Here is a 17,011-nt window from a genome sequence, read left to right as displayed (position 1 = left end):
AGTAAACACTGCAAGGCCAGGGCAGCACAGGCACCCCCAGCCCCTCTGCTGCCTCGGGCTCCCAGGGTCAGCTCCTGCTCCAGCAGCAGCAGCTGGGCTGCCCCAGGGGCTGAGCAAGGGCCAGCCCTGCTCTCTGCACTCACAGGGCACAGCCCAGGGACAAGCTCAGCTTCCAGATAAAATTTGTTCTGTCTGCTCAGGGTTGCAAAGCACCTGCATCAGGGAAGGGCACCCTGAGTGGGCTTCCCTGCTCCAAAGCTGCCAAGGGGAGCCTCAGACTCACCCCAGGCCCTCGGTGAGAGTGGCTATTCCCCATGCTGAGCGGATGGTCAGCCAAGGTCACACCCATAAAAAGCCCCTGTCCCCCGGGCTCGTGGTGCTGAAGGTGTCTGAAGGATGTGATGTAAGTGTTGTTTCATCAGCTGTTTCATCTTTCTGTGACTTAAAACAATCTCTTAGTGAGGCCACTTGTAACATAACTTTCACATAACTTTTCAGAGCAACCTTGTCCAGTGAACTGGATCTCCAAGCATTTTCTTTTGCTCACACAATGGCATTTTAGAAGGAACTAACGCAAACATTTTTATTTAGACTGCATTCATCATTATTTAAATATCCATACAGGTTTTGCAATAGTTACCAAGAGTTCCCAGTACCAGGGGAAAATAAAACATAGCCACATGCTTGGCCATGTTCAGAGCTTTAGCAAGCCTCTCCATCTCTTAGCTGAACATGCATGGTGATAGGTGTTAGTACACTGCATAAATACAAAATCAAGCACATGTTAAAATAGAAGTTTCTCGATGGGCCTGGAGAGCCACAGCCTCCTCCTGCCATGCCAAAACCCCGGTGTGAGAGCTGTTGTCTGGGCTGGGATGCAGAGCGCAGGATGCACAGTGGCCAGAGCAGCGATACCTGGTGAAGGAGAGACCAAGGCTGGGGGACAGAGACACCTGGTGCTGCCTCCCCTGCTGCCCCTGCAGTGCCAAAGCCACAGCAAAGGCCGTGTCTCACCACTGCAATTAAAACATCAGCTGCCTTCTGGCAAAGCCCCAGAGCAGTCATGGGACAGACACTTTCCTCCTACCATCCTCAGGAAAAGTGAGCCATGCTACTGCTGAAATACATAAATAACACCTTCAAAAACTCCAACATTTTCAAGTACTCCCAAGCAGGGCCTTTCCTCCTCAGATATTGTAGTCCTATTCCCTCACAAACTGCTCCTCACAAGCCAGGAGAGGCAAAGCTGAATCCAAATGGCACCCCTGGAGTCTCAGGAACACACAGCTGTCTGCCAGAGAAGGAACACATTTCTGTTCTGCTCTGCTCTGCTGGAGGATTTAACCTGGGAGTGTGAAGGTCACAATTAACAGCTTAGGAAATAATGAGCCTCCCCAAAAGTGACAGCTCTGCACAGCCCTAGGAAAGGTCCTTGGCCAGCATGAACGTGGTGCTACAGAGGGAGCAAGAGCTTCCCGTGGTGACCGAGGGAGGCTGAGCTTCCCTGCCACTGTGGCTGTGACAACCGAGGGAGGCTGTCCCAAAAAGTTCTGGTCTCCCTTCAAGAAAGAGCAGGAGCTCTTCCTGTGCCTGGTGCTGCAGTGCAGCACAGCCTGAGCTCTGAGCAAACACTCCTGGCAGCCTGGACACCTGGGAGCTTTGAACAGCGAGCCCTTTTCACCTAACCCTCTGCAGATTGGAAAGGGGAGATCACAGTCCCCAGCGCTTCCCTCGGCTCCCTCTGTGCCCACACCTGTCTGGGAGCCACCCAGAGCGCAGGAGGAGCCGTGACCCGGCCGCTCTGGTCCCTCTGTGGGCAGTGCCAGGGCTGGCACGGCTCCCCAGCAGCCTCCCGGGCTCACAGGGCTCACACAGCGACTGCCCCCAGCTCCTGCCAGACACAGACCCCAGCGCCCCTACACCGACCTCAGAGGAGGGTTTGCTACACACACTGAGCCTGGATTGGGTTACAAATGCTGGCTGTTGCATGACATGGGTACAACGGGGACATTAGACAGCTACTGGAGACAGCTCTGTTGCTTCATGCCAATGAATGCTTTTGCTGCCATACATTCTGCAAGAGCCCGGCCCTGCCTCGCTGCAGGCTCAGGCGCACTGGGAGATGATGTTGGAGTTGCAGTCTAAGCTGTGAGTGTGGTTTCTTTTGCAGTTTTCGGGCCCACATCCAGAGCCAGGCGGGCTGACCAAGTCCAGGTAGTAAGGGGACTTGAGGAAGCGGCGGTAAGAATCTTTCTCCATGAGGGTGAATATTTTCCTCTGAGCCTCATCAAAGCAGGACAGTGTCGGCTCCAGCATGTTGTGGCTCGTCTTCTCCCGTGTGCACGAATCCAAGTTCACCTGGGGACCAAAGGGACAGTGTCAGTAGAACCTGTCCCAGAAGGTCAAATAGGAAGGGGAAGATCCAAGTGTCTCTGTACCATGTGTGCTCGGCAAGCAGTTGTCTGAAATGGCTGTTTGACAGCCCAGAATCTGTAATCTGTTATCTGTAATCTGTTATCTGCTATCTGTAATCTGCTATCTGTAATCTGTAATATGTAATCTGTAATCTGTAATCTGTAATCTGTAATCTGTTACTTGTTATCTGTTATCTGCTATCTGCTATCTGCTATCTGTTATCTGCTGTTATCTGCTATCTGTTATCTGTTATCTGTAATCTGTAATCTGTACTCTGTTATCTGTAATCTGTTATCTGTAATCTGTTATCTGTAATCTGTTATCTGTAATCTGCTATCTGTTATCTGCTATCTGTTATCTGTTATCTGTTATCTGTTATCTGTTATCTGTAATCTGCTATCTGTTATCTGCTATCTGTTATCTGCTATCTGTACCCAGCATAAGCTGGAAACCAATGCATCCCTGCTACCAGAAGAGCTGTCAGGGGAGACTGACACTCATCCCTCTGGATGGAGCCAGCCAGGAAACTCAAACTGCGTGGGAGCAGCTGAAACATTGGGATCACAGACCTCTCCCATTTGAGTGTGCACATGGGATGGCCACGTGGCTGTAACTAAACACACCTTCTCTCTATCCAAGCTTAATATAAAATCAATAAAAAACCCACCACGTCCTTGCTAACTGGCAGAGAAGCAGAACCTTCATCTCTTGTGAATCCACTGACCTCTGCTTGCCTGTGCTGCTGCTTCAGAATTCAGGGTGGTGCCTCTGCCCAAGGAATGCTCAGTGCACATACCTCTTTCGTGGCCTGCACCGAGATGAACTCATCATAGATCTTCCTGGCCTTGGGGCTGAGCTTGGCTGGTGACTTGGTTTTCTTGTACTCCTCACAGCTGACCCAGAACTCGATGTTTTCCTCACTGTACTCGGATTTGAGGAAAGCACGGAAAGCAGCCAGCCCTCCTACGGATTGTCCAAAGGGAAGCAGGTCAGTGCTGGTCCCTGAGCTCCAGCAAACCCCAGGGACTGTGGGCTCTCCTTCCCACAGAAGGAGCTGCCAGTGGGGACAGCTGGTCCGTGCCAGCCAGCCTGGGATTCCCACAGGCCCCGTGGGGATGTCACACGTGGGGATGTCACACATGGGGATGTCACACGTGGGGCCCAGCTGCCTGCTCCCCATCCCTGCCAGGGGAACACAGGCAGCTCGTGTGCTCCCAGGAGGCCTCGAGGAGACAGCCAGCACGATCCACAGAGTCTCAGACCATGGGAACAATGCGAAGGAAACCTCAAGGACATCAGTTTAGCCCACAGCTGATGGGAAGACAAAGTCTCCCATGGGCTCAGCTGCAAATAATATCTTCAGTTTTTGGTTCTTGTTTAACCCACCACTAACTGTAGGTCCCTCTTGCACAAGGGCTGAACCAGTTGCCTTCACAAAAGAGACAACTCAGCAGGCCAAAACCACATTCACAACACATTGGGACTGGCCCTTGGGCCTGAGCAAGGGATCTCCACCCCTCCCCGAGGTCTGTGTGGCCAGAGGAGCTCCTGTGTGCCCCTAAGAGCCAGAAGATAATGTCCCATGTCCCCTCCCAGGGCTGCTCACAGCACACATGCTCTGCAGGCAGCCAAAGGGCCCTCTTCACTTACTGTCATGATGGATCAAGTTTTCCAAAGAGTCTGCCCATTTTCTGACTTCCTCTTGGCTAAGCCTGGGAGGAGACAAAGGGAGAAACACAGGGCTGAGTAAAAGGGAGTGCAGAAAGGACAAATTTTGTTTGCTTCTCAGCACCACTAGAAAATCTTTTTCCCTGATTCTTTTAAGAGCATACACAAGAGACTGAGAATGAAATACCAGCTTTTTTAACAGATACCTCCAGGGATCTCAGATCTAACTCATGGGAATTTTGGGTTGCAATCCTCATCACCAGCCATGGGCTAGAAATGAATCTTCCTGGAAAAATTGCCGTGGAATTCATATTTATTTTTTGCCTGGCTGCATCTCTTGCTGGAGCACAGAGCTGGAATAACTCTTACTCCAATAACTCTTACTCCAATAACTCTTACTTTAACCTGTCAGGGGAACAGTAGCTATGTGCAAGAGAGCAATGTGGGAACTAGAAACACACAGGGAGCACTTCCTGCATTCATCCCCTCCCTCATCCTGGAACACCCTAGGGCTCATCCGTTCCAGGAGCAAAGCTTGCCCTTTGGAGTCCTCTTTGGAGAGAGAACTCTCCTTGCAGCTCGGGGAGAGCAGAGATGCCCTGACAGGCTGCAGGCTGTTTTGTGTGCCTACACCTCTGTGCAGCTGTGTGGACCACTGCACAAATCCATCTCAAAGAGGCAGGGATGCTGATCCTGCAATGTGTCTGGTTGCACTGGGTCTGGAATGGATCATTCCCTGGCACAGGACACTGTACACACCCTCCCCTGTGCTCATTCCTATGGAATCACGGGAGTGGTGGCAGGAAGGGACCTCTAGCTCAGCATTCTTCATGGAAATTGAAGTCCTTGGGTGTGGATGGTCAGCTGACAGGACTATCAACACCTCAGGGCTGTTCCCACACTACATCCAAGCACAGGTGCTCAGGAAGGACTGGGAAGCAGCAGCACAAACACTACTGGAGGAGTAAACAACATGCTGCAGCCAGTCTGGGATTAGATAGCCAGATAGGTGACAGCACCTGCTCTTACCTCTGGCTTGCAGATACCTTCTCCTTCTTGCCCTGGGAAGAGCTGTAGTCACAGGAATCTGACTTCTGCAGCAAGAAGCCCAGACGGTGCTTCATGTCTTTGGCACTGAAAGCAAAAAAACCAAGGAGGAGATGAAGACGATGCTTTGCACTCCCTCTGCAGCCTCCTCACTGCACAGGCTCCTCCAGCATCACTCAGTGACACAGATGCAGGTCACTGACAGGGACCCCAGGGCTGATTTTCCACTCATCGCATAATGCACATTTTTATTTCTGGACAGATGCAACAACGCCAAAGAAGTCATTTCTCGTGTTCAACAGCTTCTTGCTGAGGAGGTCATCAGCCTGGGAGCAGGTGGCAAAGGGGGAGAAGCTGCTGTTTTCCGACTGTTTACAGTAAAAATATTGTGATGGAAAAGCACCAGCACGCTGTGTGTGTCATCTCTCCTGGAGCTGGTCTGCCCAGCTGCCAGCGTGTGCTTCGTCCACCCTTACTAATCCTTTCTGCAGCCCCTGCCACCTCCCCTCCTCCCCAGCCAGCCACAGGAACTGCAGGGCCATGGCAGACCACCCCAGCAAGCCCATGACACACAGGAAAGGGAGGAAGTCAAAGCCTTGGAGCAAGACTGTGGGGTGAGATCAGGGGATGAGCCAAGAGCTTCACCACAACCAGCCCACGCTGGCTGCAAGCTGCTCCCTTGCTCCATGGCAAGCTCCTCTGAAGATTCATCCCTAATTCTGTTCCATCTTCCAGCACGCTCAGGACAATAATTTCCTCTCAGCAGCTCCTAGATATTCAGCTGATCGTGGTTTTGGCACCTCTCTTGGTTTCCTTCCAGTTTGAGGGGTGGGCAAACCACTCCTGCTTGCTCAGGGGCACAAGCCCTGGCCTGCCCCAGGGTACAGCTGTAGTGTAAAGCAGGAAATTCCTCTCCCCAGCCTGGAAAAGAGCAAGAGGCTGTGGCACAGGGCTCCAGTAGCTGCTCAGCCTCCCAGCTCTGCTCTCTGCTCCAGCACCCTGCCAGGCGTGCTGGCCATACCTGATGTCACTGCTTGCCTCAGAAATGTTCCCTTAACAGCTCCAGCGCTCAGGAGAGCAAAGGGAGCTCACAGCTGCTTCAGAGCAGGGTGCCTGTGACCAGCACCACCACCCAGGCTCTGCCCAGGCACACATGGAGGGGCTCTGGGCTGCCAGGCTTGGGCTGCCTGGCGCTGTCATGCTCCTTGCCCAGGAGAAGGAGAGTGCTCAGGTCTGCAGAAGGGTGGCAGCAGGAGGGAACAAGACACTGCTGCTTGCAGCCAGTCCCACAGCTTTCTGGGAGAGAGGGATTTCGCTGGGAATCCTGCACAGAGGTGTTTAAAAGACATGAACTATTCTTCCTTGCATTTTTTCAAATTTCTTTTTATCCTCATCAAATGTTCCTGCCAACTGGAAGTGTCAACACTTTTTCCTTGTATTTTCAGCACCTGTTTTCAAATCCAACCATGAGCAGGAAGCTTTATCCTCCAGATGGGAGCCATCTGAGTCTCTGCTCACATTTTCCCAACTCACTGCACAGCTGTGGGCAGCAGCCTCAGGAGAGCTGCTGATGGCACCAGTGGGCAGAAAGGCAGCGCTGCCTCTCCAAGACCCGCACGAGCTGGGGTGGGCTGGATGAGAAGGGAGCTCTGTGCCTCCCTCCTGGGCATCTCCAGGCCCCAGAGCACCTGAAAGGGAGTGCCAGCCCTCCAGGAGGGCTCATGCCAGCCTAGAGACCCCTCGTGCTGGGCTGTGGGGCAGGCTGTGCTGCCGAGGGCACGTTTGGGGCTGTGCAGGCTCTGCTCTGCTGATCCCACACGCCGGGGTGCAGCCAGGTCCTGCAGGGCCACAGTCCTGATTGGCACCACACGATGTGTGATGAGCCCCAAACAGCCCCACTGTGCCCTGGGCTACAGCCCCACTGTGCCCTGGGCTACAGCCCAGCCTGGCCCCACAGCATCACCCACTGTGCCCTGGGCTACAGCCCCACTGTGCCCTGGGCTACAGCCCAGCCTGGCCCCACAGCATCACCCACTGTGCCCTGGGCTACAGCCCAGCCTGGCCCCTCAGCATCACCCAGGGAGCTCAGGCCGATCCCAGCCCGGCTGGTGCCGCATCCAGACCCAGCGTGCCCCACATCCCTGCCTGCTGGCACACGGGTCCCTGCTCCTGCCAGGCTGCATTTCTGCCTCTGAAACGCATTTCAGGCCATAATCCCTAATTTTCATCCTGTCTGCCCTGCTTCCCCATTAAAAGAATCAAGAAAATTTAGCAGAGAGGAGTCAAGGGAGAAGAGGGGTGCGAAGACTGCAGCAGAAGCAGCTGACAGGAATATCAAAACATCGCAAGGCTAAAAGCCGCCGGTTTGGATGATGGGGATGATGGGAAGAAAGGCTTTAGAGCTCCCACAGCTTTCCGCAATTCTGCTTCTAGCTGAAAAAAACCCGAAACGCAAAAGCCTCTCAGCAATCATTTATCTCTAATCTCGCAAAATAATCAGAGCCAGATCTGTCCTCCCAAAGCATCAGCGTGTCTCCGGGCTAGCGAGACCATCAGCAGATGCTCAGAAATAAACAGTACCTTTTTAAGCAAGTGGCTGGCAGCGCAGCGAGTCCCTTGCACATCTTGCTGCCGAGGTCGGATGAGTATTCCAGGAAAAACAAGGAGGAGGAGGAGGAGGAGAGGCTGCGGCGGCTGCGGGACCGCGCTGTGTTTTATAGGCGAGCCCGACAGCCCAGCAGCGCTGGGTGACCCAGTCAGGACTCAGCAGCAGCACCCGGCCCCTTCCTGCCCACCCAGCAGGAGCAGGCTGACGTATAAAACACAGACAAAGGGGTGAGAGATTGAAAACCTTACCAGAAACGAAGCTCGGTGTCTGCCTGCAGAGGTGGATTCTTTTAAAAGGGCTCAAAAAGCTCCGGGGACTTCCTCTGTTGCAGGAGGTTGGAACGATGCAGATGAAAAGCAGATTTTCGGGGGGTGGGATGGGGGGGAGCACAGACAGGAAAAAAGGTCAGAGAATCAATTCTGAGAAGCGAGATGAGCTTTGCCGGTTCCTCTGTTAATTTCCTTTCCTCTGCTATTTAAAGTAACCTGGATCAAAAAAGGGACAAAAATGTTAAACAGAAAAGGTTACTGTAATCCCAACAAATGAAGAAAATAGAGCTCTTAAGGAAAGAAGAATGTAAATTCACCAGGGAACTACCCAGGCAGATGAGACTTTCCAGTTTTATTCTAGAGTCATGTGAATATATATTTTTGGTGAGGCTGCAAAAAAAGCTCGGGGTGGTGGGGGGTGCTAAGCGCTATTGGAATTAAAATGTGCATGTCTCAGCACAGAGATCTGAGGACAGCTCACGTACATGAGTGGAAAAAAAAAAGGAATTTAGGATGTTGGCAGCACATCTGCCTTAGGTATGGGTATCAAATGGAGAAGGTATGCAACACCTTCTCCATTTGTATTTGCAAAATGAAAAGCCAGACCTTGGGACTCTGGTATCCCCAAGGAAAGATGGTTAATTAAAATAAAAGGCTTAATTGTGCCTGCCCAGAGAAGTCTTTGAAGCAGTTCTGAGGGTACTTGGTGCTGAAGAATGAAGCCACGAGTCACCTGCGGGGGTGTCTGCCCTGCCCTGGCTCTGCTCTACCTCCAAGGAGAAGGGAGCGATTTCAGCTCCCTCTCCTCAGCCCTTGGATGGTGCAGAAGGCACTTGCCCCTCTAGGGACAGAGAGACTTGGCTGATATTTATCGAGTTGCAGCTCAGCACAGCCTGTACCATCCTCATCAAAGAGGGGAAGGCTTTGGGCAGACGGCCGTGCATATGGGCTGCTGCATCTCCAGTCCTGCTCCTGCTGAGAGATAAAGGAGCCTCTGATTAGCAGCAGGCTGCCTGCTCACACCACCCACTGCTGCATCCCTCTCCCAGAAACCTCCCAGTGCTTTGCTCACCTCTGCAGAACCTGCAGGATGGGCCTTTCCCTCCTGTGTCCCTAAAGCCTCCAGCCAGCAGCACAGAGTCCAAAGGCCAGGAGAGTTTACCTCCCTCAGCATGCTGCATCCTCTCAGATCATTAATTGTGCTGAAAGGCAACGCTCTAATTAACTGGAATGGGCTTTTGTAGGAGCGTGACTGTCCTGCTGCCAAACCTGAGGCAATGTGCCTGCGAGTCCTGGAAATCAGCTCCAGCTCAGGGCAGTGTAAAACCTCACCTGAGTGAATGTCCTCCTCCTTTAGCTGGTGAGCTGACAGCACTTGGGTGGATCTGCAGGCAGCAGCTGAGCACTGGCAGAGTTGGTTCCTGAGCTCTCTGGTGTCTTCTCTTCGGGGAGAAGTCGAAGGGCAGAATATGGCAAACAGAAAAAACAGTAACTAATTATTTACTAAATATCTAATTAATTTAATTTGACTATCAAACATGTGCAGTGACATTTAAAGAATTCAAGAGCTCATCTGGCTGACACAAATCAAGGTGTTTGCAAACTCTAACCTTGCCCTTCTCTCTGGCATGGTTAGAGCTCTGGCTCAGGCAGGTCCCAAAGGCTGCTTGCTGGAGCAAGGAACTTCTGTGCAGAACACAAAACTCTGCAGTTTGTCTGCAAAATGTTGTAGAGCCGGATTTAGGAATGACACACTTCTCTGTGGATTGCAAGCACATTTACTGCATGGCTGTAACAACACTCAGATGCTGGTGTTGACAACATCAGGTCACCTTCTGCATTTCCCAACTTCTCTGTGAGCAGGCTGTAATCAGAATTTCTGGCACTGCAATCACAACAGCCAGCCTAAAGGGCTTTGCAACTAAGACCATCCCCCCTGGCCCAGGCATGGAGACTCCTAGAAGTGCTGCAGTTGAAATTTCCCTTTTTCCAGTTCATTAACACTGAGTGGCTCAGCCTGGCCCCCATGAGGAGTTTGGGTTTGTGCAGTTTCTCCTCTAAGCTGTGTTTCCCAGCTCCTGCAGTTTAATATCCTCTCAGCTGCTCCAGCTGGTCTCCAATCTAAAGTATCCCCTTCCATCTCCCACCATCACAGGCAGGCCTCTTCTCCCAGGGTACAGGCTGTGCTGTGCTCAACATCAAATTCTTCTCCTCCTCCTCCTCCTCCTCCTCCTCCCTGCCAGCTAGCGAAGCGGCAGCTCATGACATGTTTTACGCCTGGCACGTCATCCCTGGCTTGCTTCACCTGCTGGTGGAGAACTCAGAGCTGAGGATGGGCTGGGATGCAGGGCTGGGATGGGCTGGGATGCAGGGTTGGGATGGGGCTGGGATGCAGGGTTGGGATGGGGCTGGGATGCAGGGCTGGGATAGGCTGGGATGCAGGGCTGGGATGGGGCTGGGATGCAGGGCTGGGATGGGGCTGGGATGCAGGGCTGGGATGGGGCTGGGATGCAGGGCTGGGATGGGCTGGGATGCAGGGCTGGGATGGGGCTGGAATGCAGGGCTGGGATGGGGCTGGGATGCAGGGCTGGGATGCAGGGCTGGGATGGGGCTGGGATGGGCTGGGATGGGGCTGGGATGCAGGGTTGGGATGGGGCTGGGATGCAGGGCTGGGATGCAGGGCTGGGATGGGCTGGGATGCAGGGTTGGGATGGGGCTGGGATGCAGGGCTGGGATGGGGCTGGGATGCAGGGCTGGGATGGGCTGGGATGCAGGGTTGGGATGGGGCTGGGATGCAGGGCTGGGATGGGGCTGGGCCATCCCTGGGGTGTGCGGTGCTTTGGAGGCACCAGGGGCTCTCCAGAGGAATCCAGGGGCTCTCCAGAGGTACCCAGGGGCTGTCCAGAGGCACCCAGGGGCTCTCCTGAGACACCCAGGGGCTCTCTGGAGCCAGCACGATTGTAAAGGCCTGTGGTACCCACCGTGGCATCCCTCAGCCCCCCTCATCCCTGCTCATCCCGAGCAGCTGGAGACGAGGCTCTGAACGGGAGCTTTCCCTGCCAGGGAAGAGCGTCACACGAGTGCGTGGGATGCTTCCCTGGGCTCCACCGCAGCCAGGGCAGCCCGTGGGAGGAGGCAGGGAGCATGAGGAGCGCTGTGCTCCCGTGGCCATTGCCACAGGCTGCTGCCCTCCCGGCCCAGTGCCTTCCCTTCCCGTCCCAGAGCAGCTGCCGTGGGCCGGGAAGATGCCGCTGCTGTGTGTCACTGGGAACCAGGAGGGCTGCGAGGATGTGCTGCTGGGCCAGGGCCACACTGCCTCCCCTGGACTGCCTTGCAGGGGCTGGGAGCCATCATCACTGCCACAGAGCCACGGGCACCTTGGGCAGGGGCGAGGGAAGGTGCACAGCAGAGCACTGCACGCCTCTGCCATGGCCATCCACATCCACTCAGCTCCCACACAGCTGCCACCAGCCGGGCTGGCACTGGTCCCCAAGCCCCCAGGCTCCACATGCAGCCACTTTGGTGACATTCCTGCCCAGGCGAGCGTCCCCAGTGCTGTGGGCAGGGGACCTGGACTGCTGAACTTCTCAATGTGCTTCCTCCATATCCCCAAGCACTCTTTGCACAAAAACCCTTCCAGTGCAAGCACCCACCGCTGGTATTTTCTCCAGGACACCCGGTAGCAGGTAAGATTCCCTTCCAGCACCGAGGGCTGCATCTTACCCACGCAGGCGTGTGGCTTGAGTGAATTCAGTGAGAGAGCTGGGAGCAGAGAGCCCTGGAAGCACCACTGTGGTCTGAGCTGGGATGGATGAGCTCAGCTGTGTCCGTGCCTGACACTGCAGCAGCAACATTTCCTGTCCCAGGGCACTGAGTGCGGCCTGACCTCCCTAAGAGACACACGGAGAGGCCACACTCGGCCCCACAGGGCCCCCCAGCCAGAAGCACTGTCCCACAGCAGGCTCTGAGGGAATTGTCCTTTCCCATGGCTCTGCAATGGCTGTGTGACTGCCTGGCTCTGGTGGCCAGTCCCCAGAGGTGGCCCGAGGAGAGGCCATCTCCTCCCGGATCAGCCGGGCAGGAGGGATGGGTCACCCTGCTGCAGTATGGGAACTTTGCTGCTCACACAGGAACCTCTGGAGCGCGTGGATGTGCCTCCAGGCTGGCCCAGTCCCCTTCCTGCCCTGCATGCACATGGCAAGACGGAGCTCCTGAAGGCAAAGCAGCTTTAGTTTGCTGTCAGAGTTTCTTGGTGAGCCTGCTCTCCTCTGAAATGATGCTCTGTACACGTTAGCACGTTCGTCTGGAACCTCCCTTAGCTCCACTTCACACAGTTCATACAAGCAAATCTGCAATCCAGACAACTCCCCCAAGCTCTCACTTGTGTCCTACCTGTATGTGCACCTACAGCTCAGGCCTTGTGTCATTTCTAAAGGCTTGGAATTTCCTCTTCATTCTGAGTGAGAGGTGGGAGGCGTCTTTTTCTTTGCTTCAACCCCAAGGTTTTGAGCTGCCTACTTGTCCTGTTACAACCCAGAAAAAAATATTTCAGCTTGTGTCAAAGGAAGAATCTTGTTCAGCCCAAATGAGTTCTTTTCCTCTCCTGGATTGGATTTGCCAATGAAGTAAGTGTTGTTTTTTGGTGTGATTTTTTTTTGGTGGGGTTTTTTTTTCATTTGATTGGTTGGTTGGGGTTGTTTTGTTTTGTTTTGTTTTGTTTTGTTTTGTCTGGCTATTGTTCTTTTTCCATGGCCATCAGGCCACAGGAAAATCTATTGAGTAACTTACTGTCCAATTTCCCGAATCTCTGTCTCCTCATCCATTTTGATTAACAGCCCTTTAAACATTTCCTGCTAATCACTAAGACAGTTTGAATAACACTGCACCACAAACCAGTCAACATATGGTTGTTCACTGATGCTTTCTCAATACAAAAACCACTTTGAAATGCCTCATTTAGACACTTTTAATGCATTTAATATGGATTTTATGACACTTTAAACCAAATATTGATAGCATATCATATTCACTTATAAATCTATCTCACCACCATAACTTCCTCATGAAAAAACTATTAAGCTCATTAGAAAAGGTCTCTTTTTCCATTAGATCATGTCAGCTGGTATCAATGACGTCACCACCTTTTCCAATGTGCCTGCTACTGTCCATGCTAATAGTGCTCCTGCACTCATCAGCAGGTGAACAGCTCTGTGGCTGGACAGCTCACCCCTCCCTGGGGCACCACTTTAATCATGAAAAATCATTAAAGTTGGAAAAGACCTCTGAGGTCAGCCTTTCACCAAGCACCTCCATCCCAACTAAACCATAGCACTGAGTGCTACCTCCAGTGATGGTGACTTCACCACTTCCCTGGGTAGCTTGCTTTGATCTTTAACCACCCTTTCAGTGAAGAAATTCTCCCTGGTGTCCAGACTGAACCTTCCCTGGTGGAGCTTGAGGCCATTTCCTCTCACCCTGGCACTGGCTGCCTGGGAGAACAGACCAGCCCCTACCCTATTACAGCCTCCTGTCAGGCAGTGGTAGCGAGTGATAAGGTCACCCCTGAGCCTCCTTTTCTCCAGGCTGAACACCCACAGCTCCCTCAGCTGCTCCTCACAGGACTTGTGCTCTCCAGAGCCTTCAGCACCTTCACTGTCCTTCTCTGGACCTGCTCCAGCGCCTTTCTTGTAGTGAGAAAGTTCTTCCCAGAACTGGAAGCAGCACTTGAGGTGTGGCCTCAGCAGTGCCCAGTGCAGGGGGAACAATCCCTTCCCTGGTGCTGCTGCCACACCGTTCTTGATCCAGACCAGGATGCCCTTGGCCCTCTTGCCTGCCTGGGCACAGCTGGCTCACGTTCACCCACTCCTGACCAGCACCTCCAGGTCTTTTTCTGCTGGGCAGAAAAAAGACTGCTTTTTCTGCTTCGCAGCCACTCTGCCCCAGCCTGGAGCGTTTCACAGGACCCAGCACCTGGCCTTGCTGAGCCTCATTCAGCTGGCCTCGGCTCATGGAGCCTGTCCTGATCCCTCTGCAGAGCCTTCCTGCCCTCCAGCACTCCCACCCAGCCTGCTGTGGCTGAGGGTGCACTCAATCGCCTCTTGCACATCATTGATAAAGATGTTAAACAAGACTGGCCCCAGCAGTGACCCCTGGGAGCTCCACTGACCACATAACTCCAGTCACCACCATCCCTGGGCCTGGCCATCCAGCCCGTCCTTAACACACTGAAAAGTGCCCCAGTCCCGGCCGTCCAGCTGCTCCAGGGAAAAGCTGTGGGGAAAATCAGAAAGTGTGGCTTATTTCCAGTATGGTTTTATTTTAAAATGAATGGGAAAGAACCACTGTTTGTCCTGAGAGCTCTTTGGGTTATTCCAACAAGAATCTTAGTGCAAGCCAGCTGCCCTTAGCTGCTACAAGGCCGTGTGGGTCATTCCCAGGGCTGTGTTGCCCCAGGCAGGGAGACACTCGCTGTCTGTGCGATGGACACTGAGCTGCTGTTTATTTAAATCCCCGTTTCTGGGTGTGTTCCTGCTCTGCAGGAGCTGTGTGCAGTGCCTGATTTCTCTGGGAAAGCCCCTTTGAGCCTGAGCTGTGCTGGGCCATGGCGGGGCCTGTGGGGCCCATCAGTCCCCGCCTGCTCTCAGCCAGCACTCACCGCTCCCTCCTGGGCCCTCTGCTTCACCCCAAGGAATGGAGGAGGAGGAGGAGGCATAAAGGGAGGCAGGAAGAGAGTTGATGCGTCAGAAATGAAGATGTCTTTATGTACGGTGTGCAACAAAACCACTCCTCGTGCCTCCTGCACCCTAGCAACCCAACTGTGCAGCAGCTCCTGTTCTCCAGCTTTAAAAACCCAGCCCTTCAATGTGAGTGAGCTGTCTTCTGCCCAGACACGCACTGCAGGATGAGAACTTACAAGGCACAAAACAAAACCTTTCATCGCTGCAGATGTAGTGGGATCTGCTGTCTTAAACAGACCCTTCTCGCTCCCTTCCATCTTTGCAGTGGCAGCTTGGCAGGAGCAGAGGTGCTGTAGCACAAGGTCCGTGCCAGGGGGCAAAAGCTGGAGCTTTATTGACCTGTGCAGAGCCCAGGGGACATTCTGTGAGTGAGGCCATGGCTCTGTGTCCCGGGGAAGCTCTCCTGCTCGGGTCACAGTTTAATTGGGGAGGTCTCTAAGCCGGCTCACAAAAGGCAGCTGGAGGCAGCAAGCATCTGTCAGTGCCTGTCCCAAGGGACGCCTGCTATTGAAAAGGTGACATCTGTCCCAAGGGACGCCTGCTATTGAAAAGGTGACATCCGACAAGCCTGTGAATGGAGTGGCAAGAACCCCGATTTCAGGCTCAGGGAACACAAAAGCAAGGACAAGCAGCTGCAGCAGAGAGACAGAGCCTTCTCAAAGGCACCCCGTGATGCCAGCGGGCTGCATGCACGGCCGGGCTGGCTTGAGAAGCAGTGAAAGGTCTTCATGTGGCCCCAGCCTGAGGGACAATTCTAAAAGGTGCCACTTATCCAAAGGATCAGCCGGCCCTGATGTGCAGCTAGTTTAAACCTCACAAACAGGGAGAAGAGAAAACGCTGACAGCAATTGATCCTTGCCTGGAGTTTCTTGACCTCTGTCTTGGAGGTGACTCAGACGAATGAAATTGCAAGTGGCAAACATCCAGTGCAGCAAAAATGTGGAATTGGTACCCCGGGAAAATGTGAATTGCTGCAGGGACTGGCTGCACAGGACTGCTCACCCTGTACACCAGACATGCAGAGCCTTCTGGAAAACAGACACTGCTTGCTGAGCCCTGCTTTGTCAGGACACCTTGCCATTTAAAATATATCTTGCAGGAGTGCTGAAAATCCGAGCAGACTTGAGTTTCACTGTGCCACAGAGGAAGATTTTAAAAACAGATAGAGAAAGAGCTGTGAGCAAAATCTATGGAACATGGTACATGGCTGTGCCCTGCAGCTGATGCTCAGAGGGACAACATTTGATGCCTTATCATTTAGAAACTTCTGCTTTTAAAAAAAAAAAAATAAAAATAATTGTTTCATGTTGTTACATTTTATCCTTCTGAACTCCTCAGCAGGATGCAAGTGGCTGAGATTTTAGTGTCTCTTCTGAAACCAGTCTTTCTGGTACTCCAGACGCAGGCTGGATGCTAAAGACTGCAATTACTGGCTCAGCAGTGAGCTGCTATCCCAAGGCACATCCCTGCTTTGGTGTTCCAGCTAGAAATAAGTTTTAACACAAAGGGAAGAAATATGGGCTTCTACATGTGTTTTGAATCAAGCCTCCAGTATAACTGGCTCATCTTACACAGGATCACTTGGATCACACAGGAGTCTGACCAACACCTGCTGCAGCAATCCTAAATGATCATCCACAGAGGACTTGTGGTCCTAAGGACGTAATGCACAAAATCAAAGGGGATACTCCACTGGATAAGGTTATAAATGGAGCCAGAAAGGCACATTATGGAGCTGGACATCCTCAGATGGAGTATGTTCAGCTCCAGGACACTGTCTCTGATCGCTGGAGAGACAAGCCAGCTCTAAAGATGTGCATCACACTGAAAGGAGTAGCAATGCTCAGTATTGTCATGACATAAATTGATTGTCATCACGCACAAAGAGTTCTATATTCCATAAGTACAGAGTGTTTATCTTATTTGTTCATCATAAGAAATTGCAGTTTGTGACAAATCGTGCTCCCCATTTTGTGAAATAATGCTGCAGTCCCAGTCAGTCCAGCTAAACCTCACCCACCAAAATCTAACATGAGATTTCCCTAATGGACTTGTCCCACCTGGAAAGGACACAGACCCTGGGCTGCCACACAGGGCACTGGATGGCCATCACACCACACCCAACATCCCATCAGCCAGCAAATCCTGCCTGGGCATTGCTCATCCTCTCCCTGTGTCACTGGGAGCTGCACACCACGGCCAGGCTGCCCTGTGCATTCACCTCTGCTCCACGGGACATTCCTGCCCTGTGCTGCAGGGCTGCATTT

The 17,011-nt window shown here is 53.0% G+C and overlaps 1 protein-coding gene across 19 annotated transcripts; it reads right to left on the bottom strand.

Moving 5' to 3' along the window:
- Nucleotides 1-556: 556 nt before the first annotated feature.
- RGS4 (regulator of G protein signaling 4) lies at nucleotides 557-15,397 on the bottom strand. 19 transcript variants are annotated; one of them, XM_023931854.2, is made up of 11 exons: nucleotides 13,521-14,007; nucleotides 12,400-12,530; nucleotides 9,618-9,723; nucleotides 9,340-9,449; nucleotides 9,080-9,209; nucleotides 8,741-8,982; nucleotides 7,987-8,223; nucleotides 5,113-5,217; nucleotides 4,066-4,127; nucleotides 3,212-3,378; nucleotides 557-2,358 (listed from the first exon to the last, which is right to left on the bottom strand). In XM_023931854.2, the coding sequence occupies exons 8-11, from the start codon at nucleotides 5,205-5,207 to the stop codon at nucleotides 2,107-2,109; spliced, it is 576 nt and encodes a 191-aa protein (XP_023787622.1). In that variant the 5' UTR covers nucleotides 5,208-5,217; nucleotides 7,987-8,223; nucleotides 8,741-8,982; nucleotides 9,080-9,209; nucleotides 9,340-9,449; nucleotides 9,618-9,723; nucleotides 12,400-12,530; nucleotides 13,521-14,007; the 3' UTR covers nucleotides 557-2,106. The 19 variants fall into 19 exon arrangements, with proteins under 19 accessions (XP_023787622.1, XP_086757625.1, XP_086757629.1 ...); XM_086901499.1 differs by lacking the exons at nucleotides 8,741-8,982; nucleotides 13,521-14,007 and adding an exon at nucleotides 14,663-14,876; XM_086901503.1 differs by lacking the exon at nucleotides 8,741-8,982 and having other exon boundaries at nucleotides 13,655-14,146.
- Between the last annotated feature and the right edge of the window lie 1,614 nt (nucleotides 15,398-17,011).

This window comes from Cyanistes caeruleus, chromosome 9 (assembly GCF_971803275.1).
Source record: "Cyanistes caeruleus chromosome 9, bCyaCae1.hap1.1, whole genome shotgun sequence".
NCBI classification, from domain to species: Eukaryota; Metazoa; Chordata; class Aves; order Passeriformes; family Paridae; genus Cyanistes; species Cyanistes caeruleus.
This window is presented reverse-complemented; position numbering and strand designations above follow the sequence as displayed.